The following is a 20,852-nucleotide window of genomic DNA, read 5'->3' as shown; positions in this document are numbered from 1 at the left end:
CAGGGATAAAGAACACTAACACAAAGACATCAGTGTGCATCAGAACATAACGACGGTTAAATATTTGGTCAATAAATCCAAAGCCACGAAAATGTATATGATTTGAAAGCAGCAATTTTAAGTAGTATACATAGATTTAAAATAGTTGGATCGGATGACAAATTCGATGACAACTGGCGACTACAAACAAGAAACATTTCAAAAGGAATGAAGTGATACGTGATTCTAGGGTAAAGACTAACCGCAGAGAGTACAGAGAGTATAGAAATAAAAATGTTCAAACACAAAAAGAAAAGAAACGAAACATTATGGAATACAAAATGAGTTTTCGAACTGTATTTTTAAAGCAAGTTATACCTAATTCTCATCTGTAGGCAACGTTTTTCCGTTTGGGTAGTGAAACTACTCAGTCTCCTAAATTCAATTTTATTACGAGATAACTTTTATGTTTTTAACCTAATGGCTCAAACCACAAGTCTACGGAACAAATAGAAAATATGTATTCCTTTGACAGGTGGTGATCATAGTAAATTCATATCGCATTTGTTTCTTCAGGATCCTAAATCTAAAAGTAGTTAAGAATTAAATCTTCTTAAACCCTCTTACACATCCAGTAGTTCAGTTTTACGGTTAGATGTTTGCTTCCACACTTTTAATTTAGTGAGAATATAATCAATCCGTCTAAGAGATCAGTAAAACCAAAGTCCTAAAACAGTAAATTTATGGGACAATTTAGAGAGAAAGAAACGAATTTCCAAACTTCTCTACGCACGTGCTCATGGTAACTAACGTAATATCAACGTGTAAAGTGAGAGATTTTCATATTCTCAGAAGCTTGTGTCATTTATTTTGGTGTTTATAAAAGGTCGAAAATGCTTTTTTTGTTACAAAGCTTCAAAGTTAAAACAAACACAAAGCTTTACAAAGAACTAAAGCAATGTCACATACCTAAATCTGTTATACTTGAGTTGATACACGTATTGAAACGTTGGGTCCGACCTTGATCTAACAGCTTTCGATGAGCAACAGGAAAATCATCAGGACTTGCTCTCAATCTCACACCCATACCAGGAGCATGTTTCGGGGGTTTGTCATATGGCAGTACGAGTGAATTTTTAACATCCAGAGATTCAATCTGAAAACAAGAGAAAGAATAGATTGATAAAGTATGTAAGATATTAGGGACAAAGGTAACAGTTTTAAGTGAATGCCAGGCACTGGCAATTACATAATACCCATATATATTTCGGCGAAATTATTGTACGAGTAAAATACAGTCCTCATAAAACATATCATAGCAAATCGAAAAATACCTGGCTTGGGGCTAGACGCAATGCTGAACAAACCTAATGCACACGTTCGCCAAGTAAATAAACACTGTCAATTTCTGTAATATGACTAATTTATTTATTTAAACACAAACATTAGTACAAAGAAGCACCAAATATATATTCACCACACAAATAATCTGATTTGAGGGCTAGGATACTGCTGCATTACATTTGGAATGAACGTGACGATGTGAAGACACATTAAAACCTGGTATAATTATGTAGCAATTGAAGTTGCTGCACTTTATAACAAAGAAAAAAGAAGTAATTGTTGGTTTTCAATTATTAGTTTCAAGAGCCACCAAATGCCCTGGTACGGTTGAGGGTGAAGAGACTCAACTGTCCCTCTCGAAATGCCCCCCACAAAGCCACACGTATATATCCACTGACAAGAAAGTCCTACTCACTGCCTTATCACGGTGTTGTTTAAGGAAATGAGAGGACGAAAAGCGAATGTCCAATGCTTTAACCAGGTTGGTGGACACGGAGGGTGCACATGAACTACAGGGTCCTGAGGGGACAGATGGCGTATGAACCCATTATTGGTCACCTGCTACCATGGGACTGCATCTCCTAACGTTGTTTCACTGCCTTTCAGATAAGACCTCCAGGTCAAAGGCCGGGGAGTGACCCCCAAAGAAAACCACCTGCTTCAGTTTGGGTGCTTGGTCAGTATTTCAGCCCTCATACAAATCGAATGATGAAGTGTGGCGCGAATATATTTAGTATGTCCTTGTACCAATGTTTGTGTTTAAATAAATAATTTATGACACAGAACGGCTTGGTACAACACAGCACCAAGTAATGTGCCTAGAAACGCAAGTCAATAATATTGTAAAGAACTAAGAGTGAAGAGCATAAAAGCAATGAACAAAACGACAGAGAAAAATAATAGCATATATTAACCTATACAAGATGAGTAAAACCATGACTCTGATTTCATCTCAACAGAAGACAAACTTTAGTGTGCTTTAAAAAAGGGAGTGGTCTCAAAACTTGTTGAGTTAGCTTTGCTTTTATGTGTTTATAGCATCAAAAGAATACTTGGTCGATTCTAATCTGAATTATTTCAGTTAAATTTTAGATATTCAAATTCATTTTGTGGTACTCTGTTTTTGGTTGATTCTTGCACCTGATGGGATCTTATGTATTTTTGTCGATTTTTTTCTTTTAGTCTGCTAGATATTACACTATCATATCAGTCTCTGGTTTTTGTATATACATAGGGTAAATTTTATGTGGATTTCTTGCAATGGTCGGCTAGTCTCATAAATGTGGACGGTCTAATTGTTTTTCCCGTTAAAGGAATAGTGTGATGAGTGTAACAAGTGGTTCCACGAAATGTATACCCGTTTGAATCCCACCTCATACAAAAGATGCTTGGAGTCTAACTTCTTATTGGTCTTGCGTATTTCCCTGTTCGAGTAGGACATTACTGACCAAGGAGGCGATGGGTTTTTGTCAATGGCCAACAAGAAAGTTGATGGTGGCTGCACAGGCAGCATGGGTACTAACAGGGAAAAATGCGTCAGTGTAGTAAATGCTATTACAAGGCGAACCAAGCCAGTGGACTGTAAAACATAGAAAAGGAAAATCTTCTTTGAAACAAAACAAATAGTGAAATACCACTGGATATTGGTGGTTGATTCATTCAAAGCGAGATTGGATTTTTACGGTCCTACAAATTGAGAATATTGATATGCGTTGCTCGATCTCCTACTCTTACTAATAAAGACTGAAGAGACATCTTATATATAATATATGTATGATAGAAAACTACAGTGGGACAACCACCAGTTCTTATTATCAACCAATTGGTACACTAACAAGTACTGAGCTTTAGGGTCTGAAACCCCAACCTAGGGGTGATGATGGACCGACAGTTTTCAATACAACTATGCGTTATTCCACAGTGCTATATAACAGATTTAGTCCCTCTCAATTTTCTACCCAGGACCATAGTCGACGAACATTACTCGACAGAAAACCAGCCAAAACATGCATTAAACATGATCAAACCACCAAAGATTATATATTCACTATGTATAAATACTGTTTATGAACGACCGTTAGGGCATAAAGATAATTGAACACGGACGCTAAATGTTCCCAACTCATAAAACCAGGTTTTGCAAAAAAAGAACCAGTTGTTTGCACTAATACATAGTGAACTTGACCTTTTGCACCTGCAATAGATTTACGACAACGCAGGAGGTGTTCCCAGGAAGCATCAATCTCTGGCCTTTGCGACTCAGCAAAACATCAGAAAGTAGGAGGCTTAGTGGACAAAGGAATATATATTTATATATTTGTGACATAATGAAGCTTTAAAAGTTCAAATTTTCCATAAAACAACCCTAATTAATGAATTACTGTCTCCCCACAAACCTATTCATAGACTGGCTCGATTTGGTTTTTAGTATTATCGAGCGTACTTAGAGGTTCACAAGTAAATTAGAACCAAATTCATGGTTTACATCTTAAACACAATTAAATGAAACAACATCAAGACTACTTTTTTCGCTTTAATTGAATCTCACGAGAGCGGGATCGTGGATGCGCACTGCTGAGGAGTCCCATAATAGGACGAAACGGCCGTCCAGTGCTTCCAGGTTTTCGATGGTGGTCTAGCTTCAATTGACTCATGATTTCAACTTTGAAAAATACTGAAATCTCCACAAATTCCCTTCTGAATTTATTTCAGTTAAAGTAATCGCCAAGAGTATGCTTTTTTCTAAAGTAATTTATCATCTGTACGATTTGAATAAGGAAACAAAAACGGAAGTGGTACCTTTTTCTCCGTTGAGTACATCTTTTAGTATCTGTTGTGTTCCGATAAGAATAGTGAATGGTAACTTAGGGATCTATTTATGAACCAATGCTGTGCATATATTTCTTATCGTATAAACTATTCATATTCATGTCCCCCTGATTATGAGCTCTATTTTGAACTATAAACTATTGTTATATGATTTACCATTTCTGAATTATGCCCTATCTATTATTTACTATCTCTCCTATTCACAGACACATTTGGCTGAATCTTGTACAAATGTTGTTTCTTATTTTATGGTACGATGTGGTCAGTTTGATTGGTATATAAACTCAGTATGTTTGAAATATAATGATTCATACCCGCAGAGGAATGCAATGTGACAACTGCAACAAGTGGTATCAAAACACGTGCACCGGACACACACCAGCTGCATATAAAAGGTGCTGCAAGCCACTATCACGTTGGCTGTGCAAGGCATGCAGCTCTACAAAGTTTCTGCTAATTCGTGAGGCGATTGAGCTGCCGAATATAGCTAGAAAGATGCTCTCAGATAAACAGCCAGCAGCACATGAGTAGGTTTTAGTTTTCGGGAAAGTAGCGAGCGTTATCATGAGCCCGGATTTGGGTTTGGATGAGACTACCAAAGTGGATCCCAATAGCGTAGCGGATAACAAACACACCGTTGTAGGCACGGTTACAAGAAAAAAGAAAACGCACGCTGAGAAGAAACAAATCATAGGCAGCACTAAGGTACGTGAGTCTACGGTTTCAGTTCCAGATTAATATATCAACTCCAAACATAATATGGGGAGCAAAGCCTCAGCGGTGTGAATGGTGTGGTCAAGAGACATAAGGTCAATGATTGGCCCTACAGTTATACCCAAAAGAATAAAAGTAAGGAAACAGAGTGAGACCTTCGCGCCTGACGCCAAATAGGACTGCAGAGATGAGACTTTAGGAAACAAAACTCCATAGCTTGTCATAACGGACCCCGCTGACAGGTTAGTTATTTCTCACAAGTAAAAAGAATCTTCCGAAAAGCCACTCTGGGTGATAAGAGGAAGTTCTTTAAAGAATTAGTGGTGGGCCATACAAATGCTACCAGCCTACAAAATAAAATGGCGTGGCTAAAAACAGTGATGGACACAGAAAACCCTGATATCATTGCCATCTCAAAAGCATGGTTAACATCAGCAGTGTATGATAGTGAAGTTCGACTGCTTGGTTTTTTTTTACCTAGTATGGCTAATAGATTAAGCCATAGGGGTGAAGGTGTTATCCTGTATACGAAAAATATCTTAACCATACGAACTGCAGAGACAGTGGCACACGACTCAGGGACATGTGAACTGGTACACTGCAGGCCGAAATATGAACAGCGAGATATTTAGTTGTAGTATACCACAGTCCAGAATGTTTAGTGGATGACTTCCTCCTAAGTCTAGGTGTAATAGGGTGAAAAGTCTTATAGTAGGCGACTTTAATGTACCGTATATAAACTGGGTAAATTTAGAAGTAGGGTCATCAACAACATCAATTGATTGTAACTTTTTAGAAACCACAATCGCTCTAGCTTTATTCCAGCATATTAGAGATCCCACCAGATATGATCTACAAAACTCCTCGTCTCTATTGGATCTATTTTATTATTTATTTGATTTAAACATAAATATTGGTACAAAGGGGCACCAAATACATATACGCCACACAAATCTCATTTGATTTGTATGAAGTATGTGATACTGCCCGGGTGCCCAAAGCGAAACAGGTGGTTTTCTTAGGGGGCAACACTCGGAGCCTTTGATCTAAAGATCTGATCCACAAGGCAGTGGAGCATCGTAAGGAGATGCAGTCCCATGATAGCCGGTGACCAGCGATTGGTTCATACGCCATTCGTTCCATCAGGATACTGGAGCCCATGTGCACCATTGGTTTAGAATCAGGGTTTTCCAACTCCCCTAGGTGGACTTTCCGTGTCCACCAACCCGGTTAAAGCGCCGGACATTCACTTTTCGTCCTCTTAATTTCGTAAACAACACCACCGCTACGAGAAGGCAATGAGTAGGACTTCCCTGGCAGAGGCTATATACGCGTGGCCATGTGAGAGCATTTCGAGAGGGAGAACGGACTCTCCCCAGTCTCGGCCGTACCAGGGAATTTGGGGGCCTAATTTTCATACATGGTGATGATGTCAGTCAAATACCTTTTCTCCCACCTTTGTGGAGAAGTGGTCATGCAGTCATCTTTAAATTCATGGATGAGATGTCCTGTCAAAGTTGCGCCGGCTCGTCCTAACATATAGAAGGAAGACATGAAGGCGACCAACTCTGCAGCATCGGCTGAAAACTGGGAGTTTGATTCCGAGTCATCAGTAGAAGAGGTATCGACACATTTCAGGCAGTTATACAATCGCGTAACTCAACCATATATACCCTGGACAGTCCCAAAGAAGAAGAAACATGGTCATCCCTAGATAAGTCGGGATATTCGACGTTTATTAAGACAAAGGAAATGTTAGCATATCGCCATCAGCCTTGGCACAGTAAGTACTACAGAAAGTTATAGGTCGGTAAGAAACAAGTGTATAATTAAAATTCGGGAACCTCAGAGGAAATATGAAATGCAGTTAGCACAATCTGCACTCAAGCAACCTAAGAGACCATTCTCGTACATAAATTACAAAACAAGGATGCATCATTGGATTCCCAACCTGATTGAGGGAGTAGATCCCAATTAATAGAGGACGATCAAGGAAAAGCAGAGGCTATGGCAAACTATTTTGGGACAGTTTTCACTCGGGAACCTCATCTAGACGGAGAACTAAACCCAAACACAAAGTCAACAAACCGTCTGCTCACTGTGGACTTTGATCAAGACGATGTACTAAAGGCTCTTGGCACTACAGACACGGAAAAGTCAACAGGGCCGGATGAACTACATCCTGAGATATATTGCACAACATATTGCAGCCCCACTGACTGTGATATTCAATATGTCATTTGACCAAGGTGTGTTACCCACGGACTGGAAAAATGCAATCGTCAATCCCATACATAAAACAGGATCGAGACAACTTCCATCAAACTACAGACCTGTCAGCCTCACCAGTGTTGTAGTCAAAATACTGGAAAGGATAGTCAAAAGGACTATAATGACATTCGTGGAAGCCAACAACTTGCTAAACAGCGAACAGTATGGTTTCAGAAAAGGATTATCTTGCACAAAAAACCTCCTTGTAGCAAGAGAGTGATAGATAGAGGCCCTAGATGATGGAAAACCAGAGGATGTTGTCTACATAAACTTCAGCAAAGCATTTGATACGGTGCCAACAAATAAACTACTCTTAAGGCTGGAAAGTCTAGGTATTGTCGGACCTCTAAAATGGCTTAAGGACTTCCTGCTAGGTAGCAGACAGAAAGTAAGAATAAATTCCAAGTGCTCCTCCTGGAAACCAGCACTTAATGGGGTGCCGCAAGGCTCTGTCCTAGGTCATTTACTTTTTATACTGTATGTAAACGAACCCCCCAAGTATGGTTGAGTCCCCAATGTTACTAAACGCTGAGGAAGTAAAAATCTAACGAGAAGTAACGGGAGACGCAGGTGCATATGCACTTTAGACAGAATTAGATATTCCGATCACCTAGTCTAAAAAGTGGATGATTCGTTTCAATGCGGAGAAATGTGTCTACAAACACATTGGGGATGCATATATAAAATAGGTACAGCATAGGGGAAGTGCCTGTACGTCATCCGGTCTCACAAGGATTTTGGAGTGACAATGAGACATGATCCTAAGACCACGGTCCACTGCTGCAAGGTTGTAGCTAAGAGGTTTAGAACCCTCTGTGCTTTAAGACGGACATTCACCAAGTTAGATACTACCATGTTCACTACAGTATACACAACCTTGACCAGAACTAAGCTTGAGAACTGCGTTCAGGCTGTAAGCCAGTTCGAAAGGTGACTCTGATATCTTGGAAAACGTACAGAAGGCAGCTACCCATGCAATTCCATAGAGTAAAGCAGGAGAATAGAAAAGTCAGAAAACTAACAAAATACCGTGGCATACATGTTTTCAGTTATCAATTCTTGGGACCTGTTACCTGAAGCAGAGGTGTCCGCACTTTAAGCTGACTCATTCAAGAAACTAGACACTCATAGAAGTATACTAAAAAAGGAATAACATAGGCCGCAGGCCTTTTGTTCTGACTGCACAAATCAGAATCGGAACCAGTAGTTTAAATTCAGCTAAAAAAAAATACCTGCGTACGAATATCATGAACAAACAGCACCAACTTGGTTCCCCGCTAGGTACGACTTATAGGTGTCTCGGAACTATAGATGGAGAAGATGCCTTCATACAGAGATCCAGAAATTACGTTATAAAATATAGAAAGCAATCAATTATATGGGTAATATGGGAGACTATATAACAACTACAACTGCAGTTTACGTAAAAAATAATCGGTAAAAAACATTAAAAATGGAAGTGCATAAAAAAGGGAAGAAACACGTCACTCTGGTATATGTACAAATATATCGTTATTTGACACCACATGGATCTCTCAAAGTATAAGGCCAAAATCATAAAAAGTAGCATTTTCTCAGCCTTACATTTCTGTCTCCGTCATCCTGCCCTTTAGCGATAGCCGACTCTTGTCTGTGCATATCCAGAACCTTTTGTGCTGTCTTTTGTACAACTAACACAAATAACAAATCAATTGACAAACAACCTTTGGGTGATATTATGTTCAGATATTCACGATCATCTGCATCCCACACATCTTGACTATTGATTTGAAACAAAGCGAATCCTTTTGACCCTTTTCCAGCCATGAAAATTAATAATCAATGACAAATAAAACGCGTTAAATTATACGAACTCCGGGGTAGCGCCATCGAACAATGTAGCGCCATTTTCTGTATACGTTCGCTGTTAGTTCAGCTCCTAAATGAAAATTAAATGTTTTCTATTTTTTCAGCTTTGCAATGAAGGCATAATCTCTGTGTACATTTGACGTCTTTTTAATTGATTAGAGACATGGTTAGTAAAATTTCTGTTACAAGACGTGTTATTTTGAAATGAGTGTAACGGAAACTCAGAAATTCATAACACTTTTGTCCGTACCAGCTTTATGATCTAAATATTTCAAACCTGGTCAATGCGGACGCCAGAAATGAAGGAATTCGAAGAAAGACTTCAAAAGTATTCGATGTTTCGGAAGCTTTTGATCGAAGCTTACTAGTTGTTGAGAGGGGCGCATAGCTCGGAATAGCCAAGAGTGATCTAGTGGGGATGCTAGAATGTGTTCAGCAAAACTAATGAGGTAAACATTAATTTCGAAGAACTACAAGACTAATTATATTAGGGATGCGTTTACCACCACAGAGAAACCACCATTCAGCATACCATCATCCTATAGTAAATTGCCAGTTGTGTTATAATCTCCACGATTATTCTAGAGGCTTAATAAGAGGCTTAGATATAATACCATCTCCCTGGTGTGACAGATGAAATAGGCCGAAAAGTTATAATCCATCTTCAGAAGGCAGGCCAGATACTTCTTTCACCTATTTGGTCTCTCTTCTTTGGGCCTAATCTAGCATATCTGATTCTTACCTAAAGCAAGGACACACCCCGAATGAGTCCTGACAAACATCAAGTACAATGTGTGAATGATGGGAGAGCTTGTGAAAGACGGCAACCTTACAGTCACCCAGGGCTAAAAGGTTACTAATAATTATGATTTCTAAATCTCTATAAACAATTACTTTGAGCACTATGATTACATTTACTTACCGATCCCCCGTACTAAGCCAATGTAGTCAAATTTTCATGTAGTCAAACTGTAACAACTTAGGTTAGATGGTTGAGAGTCGGCCAAAACCATGTGACTAATGTCGAAACATTTTAGCTCAAGTATGCATCTAAATCTTTATTTTGTGTAGGCACGATATTTCCTAATGTTTTACATTAAGTGTTGAAAACTATGGATGTTTGAAAATAAAACCTTGTGCTCCAACTGTTTTGTTCCACTATCTGAATAAAGACTAATTAAGCCACTAGTTTGGTTTCTTCTGTAGATAAAATGAGGTATATGTATATCAGCATGACAGGACCTTATCACTCTTATATCTACCTAGGTGTTTTAATGTCACAACTCCTGCCTCTCTTTTAGAGTTAATGCCGGTCTCAAACCGGGGTAAAGGAGAAGGGTTCGATGTGCAGTCAGTAAACCCATCCCGTAGAAAAGCATCTTGCAAAAAAACGCCAACCAGATGTTCTGGGGAGCGGTTTACGCTCTTCCACGAGGGGTAACAGGCGTAAGTAAGTAAATACTTTTAATGTCATCAGCATCGATATGACGGGTGATTCTGAAGTATTTTTCTCTCATTGGTATATTACAATAATGCGTTAGAAGTATGATGATGCTATTCACGTCATATCAGGTCCAGGATTAGAGACCCTGAATAGAGTACCAGAGTGTAGACTAGATAATACTGCATTCATTCTCAGTGAGTGCGGGGTAGAAATCAGTGAGAGGAAAGGAAGCCACATATTTAATGATCAATGGGCTAAGTACATGTCTGTCCACGCCCAATGACTAATCATACTTTACTTTCATTACCACATATCAAGCACGTAATAGACAAATGTGAGACTTTTAATAAATCATTAAGAGAACGTGAATTTGGGAAACCCTGATTTTTACCCTTCAAAAGCTTGATCCTCATAAATTTCGTTAACGCAAATGTCTCATTCACGTCTACTAGTTGCCTTTTATCACTAAAACGTTTAATGATACAATCTCTACCCCTACAACTGATTTCGAAACCTCCTGATTTTAATGTGAGATCTAGGAAAGACAACTAAACAAAGGCTTTACTAGAAAACTTAAGTCCATCAGAATGGTTTGTCTTGCTGAGGTACAATCTTCTCTTTATCAAATGCGGAAGATCTTTCCAAGAGCTATGTTATTCCCTCTCTAAACATCATTCCCTGACATATGACATAAAATAGCTACCTGTATGATCTTTTTGTTGGTTAGGTCATACTGGTACGTAAGCTAAGTGAGGGATAGTTAGGGACCGAATATTGACCCGTAACAGACAAAAGTGATAGGTCCATGGCTAGCCGGTAACCTGCAATGTGATCATAAACGCTATATTTAGAAGTTAAAATTCGTTTTTCCATATTTTATGTAAGCATTACATTACCCATTTTCCTTCATCGAATGATGACACTATTATGTGCTTAAACAGTTTAATCCCGAGCTTCGATTTGTTTCCGTATTATGCAGTAAAGCCTCTTTGTTTATGTGCCTAACGAAACGCTGAATATTAAAATAACAAGTCATCCGTTTTCTAGACTGGCTAATTATTGCTTCCTTCCAATTTTGAGGATTGACTGGTCAGAACCAATACCACTTCAAGTTTATTAATATGAATGATATTCAGTACAGATGTCAAAACCTCAATAACGGGTACACAAACGGTGACTTCACAAGTCCTGTTTTCTTGGGACCTACGAGCAAAGAGCCATGCATGATTTTTTATTCAGGAACCCACTCACTTCAACATTTACTCTAACCACTTCTTAGGAAGGCGCACCCCAACGGTTTTAAAGTAAAGTTTGAGCCATTGACCAGCAAAGTTTCAGTTATAGTTAGGATAGGTGAATTTATGCCGTTCAATAGCACTTTCAGTTGGCGAAATCTATTCCATGAAAAGTGAGATGCATAAGTCTCGATCCTTATGTCACTTCATACTTCTCACTGGTGACCTGGCTGATCCTTCAAGCTCTCAAACGTTCATTTAAGCAGATGGTTTTATGACATGGTGGAAGATACTTAGTCCAAACCACATCTCTACTCTTCCAGAAGATTTACGTAAAGTCCTTGACAAAAATATCAAAAATCTCATGCAACCTAATAAATGCAGAGTCTTAATGGTGAGAAGCAATCATGCTCTTGGAAGATTTCAGTATCACACATTCTGCCAACAAAAATTACATGGGTCTCTTCCCATGAGATATTTTAGTTGTCTGTGACCATAGATATTCTGCAACCAATAAGATACTCACACCAGGGGTTCCCTTATAGGGCACCTAATATCATTAATCTACATTTATTTTAAAAGGCTTCAAGTGTTTACTTGAAATCTCGTCTAGCAATACCTCTCACATTATGTCTTCTTACCTGAAAAATGATGTCATCCACTAGGGACGTGTTCAAAGAAAAACAATTTGAAAGGTACTCGCACTAAGAAAGATCATATTTAACTCGTCTGAAAGCTCTTAACTCACAACCAGCGTAGTATACAGAGATCAGAGAGGATATGATCTTGACTTGTTATATTGATTGTGAATTTTTTCACCGAAATAAACCACTGATAGGTTTGAGTCCTAAGTCAACATTAGAAGAATATCAACTGATGACAGAATACGGGGAAGCTGATACGTAATTTCATGCAAACGTTTGGCAGTTCAATTCAGTAAGTTATGGGACTCCCTACGAAAAGATATAGTTTGGGCATATTCTGCCGAGCTTCCTAGCAGAAGGCTCAATGATTTCATTAGTTCTGCAGAAATTGAAGGATATCACTTCACGTTTTACACTCTCTTGCCTATTAGGTATACCTTATTCCATGCCAAGGAGCGTCGACGATCCCTTTCTACCAGAAAGCCTGTTAAGCGGTTGCTTCTACTTTGTCTACATTATTTTTCTCGCTTTTTGAGAATGGGTAGTGATTTCCTACTTGTGAAATAAATTTACTTTTGTATACATATATTTATATTGCATACGGAGCATACTTGGTATATTTTAACTATGATTATTCAGTTAACAATTGAAATGTCCCCCAGATTATTTCTTCCCTGAGGAGAGGAAAATGCAATGTGATGAGCGAAGCAAGTGGTATGTTAGATATATTAGAACGGGCCCAACTGCGAAGGACAAAAGTGGAAAGAGGTCTCTCCATTCCGTCTTATGAAGACAGTCTGTGACACCTCAACTTATTTCCATTATCTTACCGAAGGTTACGAGGTGACTTAATACTGATTGGCCGTATAATGAAAGATGATTTTGGTGTCCATATATCTTATTCCTTACTTCCGTCTGTCATTATAGGTCATTATGAGACGATTCAAAAACCGGGACCAAATCTACTTCAGGAGTTTTGTGTCCCACATCAGGTAGTGAATTACTGGAATTATCTAATCGAAGACATAATATCTGCAACTTCTCTTGATATATTAAGATTGAGGTCTGATCTTCATAGAACTACAGATTGCGAGTATAGATAATGATTGTCTGGCCTTCTCTCCATACTATTGAAGATCGAAGTCCGAACTATTTGAACTCCCTGATCACTTCTATTATTATTTGATTTGTTTTTGCTCTTCAGTCTTTAGAAGTCACCTAAAAGTGTTACTGCTCTCTGCAACTGAGAAAGTTTTCTTCCACCCAGACTAAGATTTAAAGGAACAAATTGATTGCATCATTTACCTTGACTTCTCAAAAGCCTTTAATAGGGTCAATCACATGTCTTATAAATAAAATCAAACGATTGGATATCGAACCACCTCTAATTGACTAGATCACTTTATATCTAAAAAGTCAACACTTTAAGGTCAGGGTTAACTTCACTTCCTCTCGGGCTATGGAATGTCCTAGTGGGGTCCCCCAGGGTTCAGTACTGGGACCTCTTCTTTTCTTGATTTATATAAATGCTCTCCAGCAGCAGGTATGGTCAGATTTGTTAATTTTGCCGAGGATGTGAATAGTTGGAGAGAGATAAGTACCCAAGAGGATATACTGGCACTTCAGGAGGGAGTTATTCGACTTCAAATTTAGACAAATGACAACGGACTTACATTTGACGCTTCGAGGTGTAAAGTAGTCCATCTGAGACTACAGTTAAAACTTAGTTAACTCCTTTCTACAGTATCTTAAGTTGAAAAAGATTAAAGAATGCTGATAGCCTACGATTTGAAGTCATACTCTGACTGTGACTAAAATGCCTTTCGAGCAAACATCGCACTGGTAACATTGGAGCGCATTTTCAGCCAGGTCCACATAATCTTCCACAGTTTTATTCCTCCCCACTTAAAGTACGGAAATATATTATTTCCTCCTCTACTCCAAAAGAGTAAAGACACTTCGGAACGTATACAACGGCGAGTCACGAAATTAGTTCGACGACACAAATTCAAGCCTTATGAAGAGCTCATCCAATTACTGAACGTTTATCCATTTGAATACAGGCGTCTTAGAGGTGACATTCTAATGATCTACAGCATCCTGAACACTTTTGGATATCAACTTAAACACCTACTTAGGCTTCGTTCCAACACAAACCTTAAGAGTAACACCGAGAAACTGGAGACACAACACCGCAGAATGGACTGTAGACACAACTTCTACCCCTTAATAGTAGTCAAAAGCTAGAATTCGCGGACGGCTGAGCTAGTTCAAAAGACTTCCGAGGAGTCTTTCAAGAGGCAACTTGACCTATTCTTAAGGACTGAGGATAGTATCTTACTATGACTTACCAATTTCTTTTTTCTGTATTATCGTTCTTGACTGGAGGTATTGATGATCCAAAACTACTAGACACGGAAGCCCATTAAACGAAAGCTTCTTCTATTCCGTCCACAACCATTTGAACCGTTTGAACCGATCCTCCTTTGCAGAGTGAAGTTTGAGGGTCACATGGTTTAAGACAGTGCGTTACTACGCATGACTTTGAGTATCTCTTCAAGAACTATGAGTTTATGGTCTTCGTTGGATGAAGCATATGATAATTTAGATCTTTCAGAAAGTGATGGTGAAAGTAACAACGCTACTAAGTTATATATGCAGAAATTTCAAAGCAAAGTCGATTTTTCAATGAAAAATGAGAGGAAGTTAAAAGATAAAAGCGACAAGGCAACGACTGATCATGCTCTCGACAGAAGATCGTGCTCCATACTATTCAAAATGATGAATCAGGAAATATTTAGTGAAGTCAATGGGTGTATTAGTACAGGTAAGTTTCCAGTCTTCAGTAGTAAGAGTAGGAGGTTTATAGACTTATATTAATCCTTACAGTTTGTAACACTGTAAAGGTTCAATATCGTTTTGAATATATTGACAGAAGTTGCTGATATTACGTGTTCTGGTAGATGATTACAGCAATTCACTACTCGGTGTGAGAAACTAAACTCCAGACGTAGATGATTTAATCTCGGTTTTTGAGTTTTCTTCGAATGTCCTATCAAATGATCAGTCCTAAATAAAAGGAGAATATAAAACGTAATTATACCAAGGCTATCATTCGGTATACGATAAGCCAATGTCGGCTCACCTCGTAATCTGCTGCAAGATAACGGAAACAAATTTTGTATCCCAGTCTTTCATGAGATAGATCAGAGAGACCTTTCAACGTCTTAGTCCCTCGTCATTGAACCCGTTCCAGAATATCCACTTCATACTTGAGATAAGAACTCGCTGCTTGAACCTCACATTCCAAATGCGGTCTCAGGAAAGTCGGATATAATGCTCTAAACATTTATTCGTCCATGTACTGAAAAAACCTACAAATAGCCCATAATACCCTTGAGCCTTCGATAGCAGCAGCAGCCTTGCAGTTACCCGTAGTTTTTATGTCGCTAGATTCCTAGATCTTCATGTTCCATTACTTTGAGTAACATAACTCCACCTATTGTGTAGTTATACGAATCGTCATGGTTATTTAATTGCATCACCACACTTTTGTTAGAATTTACCGGGACTGCTTTTTATTTCCGTTGCAAATGCATCAGCGAATAATTTTACCTGACGCTCTTTGTGGGCAATAATATAAGTCAGGACACAAACTGCGGGCTTATTTCATATTCCTGGCAATTTATTCCTAGTTTCCACACTTTCGATTTTGCTGATAATTCGTTTTGTGACAACAAGTAAGTATGAAATTCAAAAAAATATTTAGAAAAGCAAGCCATTCTTATTAGACCCCAATTATTAAATTTGTTTCTTTGTGTTGCCTGATACCTACTGCTTATTCATGTAAATTATTCGCACGCCGCGTTTGTGGTGTGCAAATAATCAAGATAAATTTTGTTTCGTTGACATGAGTTTTTACTACAGTATAGTGTTACGTGGGAAAATATCACATTAGTTCGTCAAGGTTTTTCAGCTACTTGGAGGTGTATGGTTATGAAAGTTGGTAATTTATGTTGCTTTGTTGAATTGATACTGTTTGTTTCACCCACGATCTCGTTATTAAAATACAATAACAGTGGTGTTTTAAACAAAGAAGTGCAGATGGAAATAGCATAGTCGCAATACACAATACAATAGTTTCCTAGATATTACACTGAGCATAGTTATTGCCCGAGGAATTTTCGGCAATATAAACGCGAAATAGGGAAAAGACGTCAGAAGAAAAAAAATATACTAGGTGTTTTAGAGATATAGTCTCATTCCTGTGTTGTGACTCATGGTTTCTCACCGCCTCAATCAAGGTCACCTATAAGGTCCCAGCCTGTTTCACTCCACAGCTGAAAATTGTTACCCTATTAGTTAGTTCAAGTTTGTGAAATCCTTTGGTTCTGATAGGTATTCGGTTTACCAACTGCCACTGCTTTCTTAGATACCTGTGATTTGACCAAGATTTTTTATTAGCGTTCAACTCAGAAGATTGCACTGTTTTATCATATAGCTGAGATAGTTAACCTCTTAATAGGCAAGAGGACAGAAAAGCTACGTATAGTTTTCTACATTTGGTCAAACTTTTTAGTGGAACATTTTTAGTTTATATATAGCTCTAAACTGGGTGCATAAATCAGCCGACAAATTAATAATAGCGTTACGCCTTTCCCGTCTTTCACTACATACTACTGGGGTTTTCCACTTTTATCTCATCAAGTGTTTGATTACTACTTATTTTTTCGATGTTTTCAGGGAAAGAAGCGAACATATATCATGTAAAAAATAAAGATAATGTGGATTTCGCTATCAAAGTTTATATGACATCAATAATGCCATTTAAATCTCGCGATAAATACGTAAAGGGTGATTTTAGAATGCGTCATGGTTACTCAAAGTCAACATCTTGGAAGCTTGTATGTAAATGGAGTGAAAAAGAATATCGTAATTTACTCCGAATAAATCAATCGGGTTTAATAAGTGCCCCCAAACCTCTACGTTTGAAAGGCGTTGTCCTATTGATGACGTTTGTCGGAAAGGATGGTATTCCCGCCCCAAAGTTGAAGGATGTTTGTTTTCAAGAAAGCGATTGCAAAGATACCCCCGATTGGGCTTCTTTGTATTTTCAAGTTATTCATGATATACGAACATTGTTTCAAAAGTGCCGCTTAGTCCACGCCGATTTAAGCGAATATAACTTACTATATCTTGATGGAAAAGTCTGGATGATTGATGTTTCCCAGGTAGGTATTCACTATTAAACTGACTAGTAAGATTTTGTATTACATTGTTCGTAGGTGTTAAGTTCTATAGCTTTTAAAACTATCCAGTATTCTAGGGATTATTCGGAATAGGAAAGTAATGTTGCCAAACACTAAACGAATCTTTCATTTGTGCAGACTACCTACTTGGGTTCCGTGATTACCGTAACCAATGGTTAGAGACTTTGGGTGACATGGTTCGGAATACATCTCAGTAACGAAGGTGCACTCTTTGTTTCCACCTAAGTTTCTGAATTTATCACAAATTTTTCCCCGTTAATCTACATTTTCTCGAATTGTATCTTCGATGCCCAATCTTTTCTGTTACCACTAGTATTATTACTACTTCTACTACTATGGGATTCATCTTAACAATTTTATTTCGTTGTGCTAATGGGGTTTGGCGAATTGAACCTATGTAACACATATGCCAGGTTTTACGTTCCATTTCACTGACTGACTTGACTGTCTTCGCCACGTAGTTATCAGTATTATTAAAAATAATAATTCCAAAGCAAGTAAACTAATCAATCCGTTCATTTTTCGAGTTATGTACTAGTAAGCAAAACATGGGCACAAATTATTTTGGAAGCAACACTTAAGAAGTTACTAACCCTTCAAATCAATCTCTAGAGACTTCACTCTGTGATTTCGTCAGAAGTGTTGAGTATTTGCGGCCTCAACAACTATGCTTTTTAACTATATGAGGAAACAAAGCAGACAACAAATATCTCCACTGAGCTAGTATTTTAGCAATCTCGTCCTAGCTCTATGACCGGATTTCGTCACTTTCTAATCTACCAAGACTGGCGTCTTTCTTAACGAGTTAAATAGGTAATATATTCAACATTAAATAAGGAAACTTGCCGATACATATATGTCCAGAGCTCAAAGAATGAAAAGCATGTCTAAATATTTTCACATAATCACATTCTAATTTTGCTAATTCATTACACCAATGTACAGTTGTTATAACTTGTGGCCGAGTGGATGCCCTATTCACGTATGCACGTGATAAGACCGCCAATCAGAAAGCAGCGATTTGTCGATCGGACTAGTAATACACGGAAACCGTATCAGCAGTCTAGAGTACTTATCGGTCCTGCTTCTGCCTAGCCCAGCCAGTTAAGTCCAAAACACCAATAACAGCCTCTGTGAGTATGAATCATTATGTTTCAAAAATACTGAGTTTATATACCAATCAAACTGACTACATCGTACCATAAAATAAAAAACAACATTTGTACAAGATTCAGCCAAATGTGTCTATGAATAGGGGAGATAGTAGATAATAGACAGGCCATAATTCAGGAATGGTAAATCGTATAACAATAGTTCACAGTTCAAAACAAAGCCTATAATAAGAGGGAAATGAATATGAATAGTTTAGTTGGTTAACAATTATACAATAAAGATATATGTATCATATTGGTCCATAAATAGTTCTCAAAAGTTACCATTCATTATCCTTATCGGGGTATAACAACAGTGTCGTCCACTTGTTTCAATTAGCTACATATTCAGACTGAAATACTCCCTCAAGAAGCTAGAAAACTAATTACTCCTGTCCACATTCTTGCAGTATCAGTTCCGTCTTTGTATATTCACTAGCAGCTTAAGGATCGCAGTCAATCATATGCAACGTAAAACCTGACATGTACATCGGGTCACTTTCCAATACTACATGCGCACAAGGAGATAAAAGTATTTCATGACTAATCCCAGGGTAACAGGATCAGTAGTAATAACACTAAAGATTAAGTATAGAAAAGGGAAATAAAGGTACAGACAGGTTTCGGGACTCAGTTTCTAAAGGAAAACAAGTAGTGAATGGACCTACGCTATTGCGAACGATTTCGAGCCATGTCACCCACAGTCCAACCACTGATTTCGATAGTCACACAGATCTCAACCAGGTAGTTTATACCTGTTGGTGTGGATCAGCCCAATTATCAGTGAATTTATGGACTAATACCATGTTTTGGTTTAGCTTTCCCCCAACTTACCACTACACCAGGCAACATCGCCCGTCGAGATGGATGGTAGTTACGTATACGTAATGTGTCTCAACCACATCAGCTGATGAAGACTCATCATCTTATCAATCGATCTACCATGTTTAATTAATACCTTAGCCTAACTTATGGACCTGGTACAAATGCGCATCTGTTCCAAGTTGTCACACTTCACAACGCAACATGAATAAGTGAACGAAAAAGATTTTTAGTAATTTTAACGGTGGGGATGAAAGTCCAAGTAAAAACACTTCAAATTAGATGAAATTAGTACAACAGGCTGAAGAATATTATTTTGATTATCTTTCTAATTTTCATCGTTGATCATCCACCTGCCAACGCACAAGTAACTTGCGGTTATCCTATTTTGGTCGAATATATATATATATATATATATATATATATATATATATATATTCGTCGGGATTGTCCGCTCTCTCCATTTTTATGTAACTTTGTCATCAAAATTCTCTTAGCGTTGACGCCCTCATCCTCTGATTTTTCAGGAATTGATTTCTTACTAAGAGATTCACTTGTTGACTTATGATACACCGATAACAAAGTTTTGGTTGATAAAGACGCTGATAAGATGCAAAGCTTTTTAATCCCCTTGAGAAATAATGCAAGAATGGTTGGAATGCATTTCCCTCCGTCTGAATGCAAAATCTGACTAAAGAATAAATGGAAAAATTTGTACATAAATGTTAAATGTTGCTTCAGGACTGGTCTGTGTTAATCCCTTGAACTAAAAATAGAGTGAAGTAGTCAACAGACCTAATTGCTTGATGTCTGACGAAGTTTCTGCACGGACTCAAATAGCTCGGTTGACTTTTCCAACTTACGTCACTTGTCGGGTTGGCGAGTGTCTGTCTACCAACTGGAGTGCAAGTATACTGCACAGCAATTCACTATGTTTTGCTCTGTGGGTGCGAAAATCAGTCTTTAAAAATAGCCGTTACTTGCAATTCATTAGTATTTGATCATAGATGCCTTTGAAACACGCACAGTATGCACACATGCCAATTAGAGACTGACTAGTTGCAGTCCTAATAAATCAATGGGAAGATTCAAACAAACAATACCCATTGAATTTAAAGGTTTAATATACTTTAATGCATGAAGTTTAAAGAAATATCCGAAACAGGACCAAAATCATAATGCGATTAAAAATACTTAAGATTGATGCATATTCATATGCTGCCACCTTGATGTTCTTGTTCTGTTTAAAACCACCTCTCAACAGATTATTTATTACCATATATGATTGTGAATTATCAATC

General features: G+C 38.0%; 2 protein-coding genes across 2 annotated transcripts in view; one reads left to right on the top strand and one right to left on the bottom strand.

Moving 5' to 3' along the window:
• Window positions 1-8,943, bottom strand: part of Smp_022130 (hypothetical protein) — a gene marked incomplete at both ends in the record, with an annotated part of 29,789 nt that extends 20,846 nt beyond the window's left edge. Inside the window, 3 exons of the mRNA XM_018791206.1 lie at window positions 949-1,135; window positions 8,722-8,807; window positions 8,841-8,943. Coding sequence (XP_018645588.1) covers window positions 949-1,135; window positions 8,722-8,807; window positions 8,841-8,943 — 376 coding nt within the window. The remainder of the gene's footprint in view (window positions 1-948; window positions 1,136-8,721; window positions 8,808-8,840) is intronic.
• Window positions 8,944-14,975: 6,032 nt separating this feature from the next.
• Smp_022140 (serine/threonine-protein kinase rio1 (rio kinase 1), putative) overlaps window positions 14,976-20,852 on the top strand; it is a gene marked incomplete at its 3' end in the record, with an annotated part of 10,084 nt that continues 4,207 nt past the window's right edge. Inside the window, exons 1-2 of the mRNA XM_018791205.1 lie at window positions 14,976-15,135; window positions 17,052-17,539. Coding sequence (XP_018645587.1) covers window positions 14,997-15,135; window positions 17,052-17,539 — 627 coding nt within the window. The 5' untranslated portion in view covers window positions 14,976-14,996. The remainder of the gene's footprint in view (window positions 15,136-17,051; window positions 17,540-20,852) is intronic.

This window comes from Schistosoma mansoni (genome assembly GCF_000237925.1).
Source record: "Schistosoma mansoni, WGS project CABG00000000 data, chromosome 3 unplaced supercontig 0174, strain Puerto Rico, whole genome shotgun sequence".
NCBI classification, from domain to species: domain Eukaryota; kingdom Metazoa; phylum Platyhelminthes; class Trematoda; order Strigeidida; family Schistosomatidae; genus Schistosoma; species Schistosoma mansoni.
This window is presented reverse-complemented; position numbering and strand designations above follow the sequence as displayed.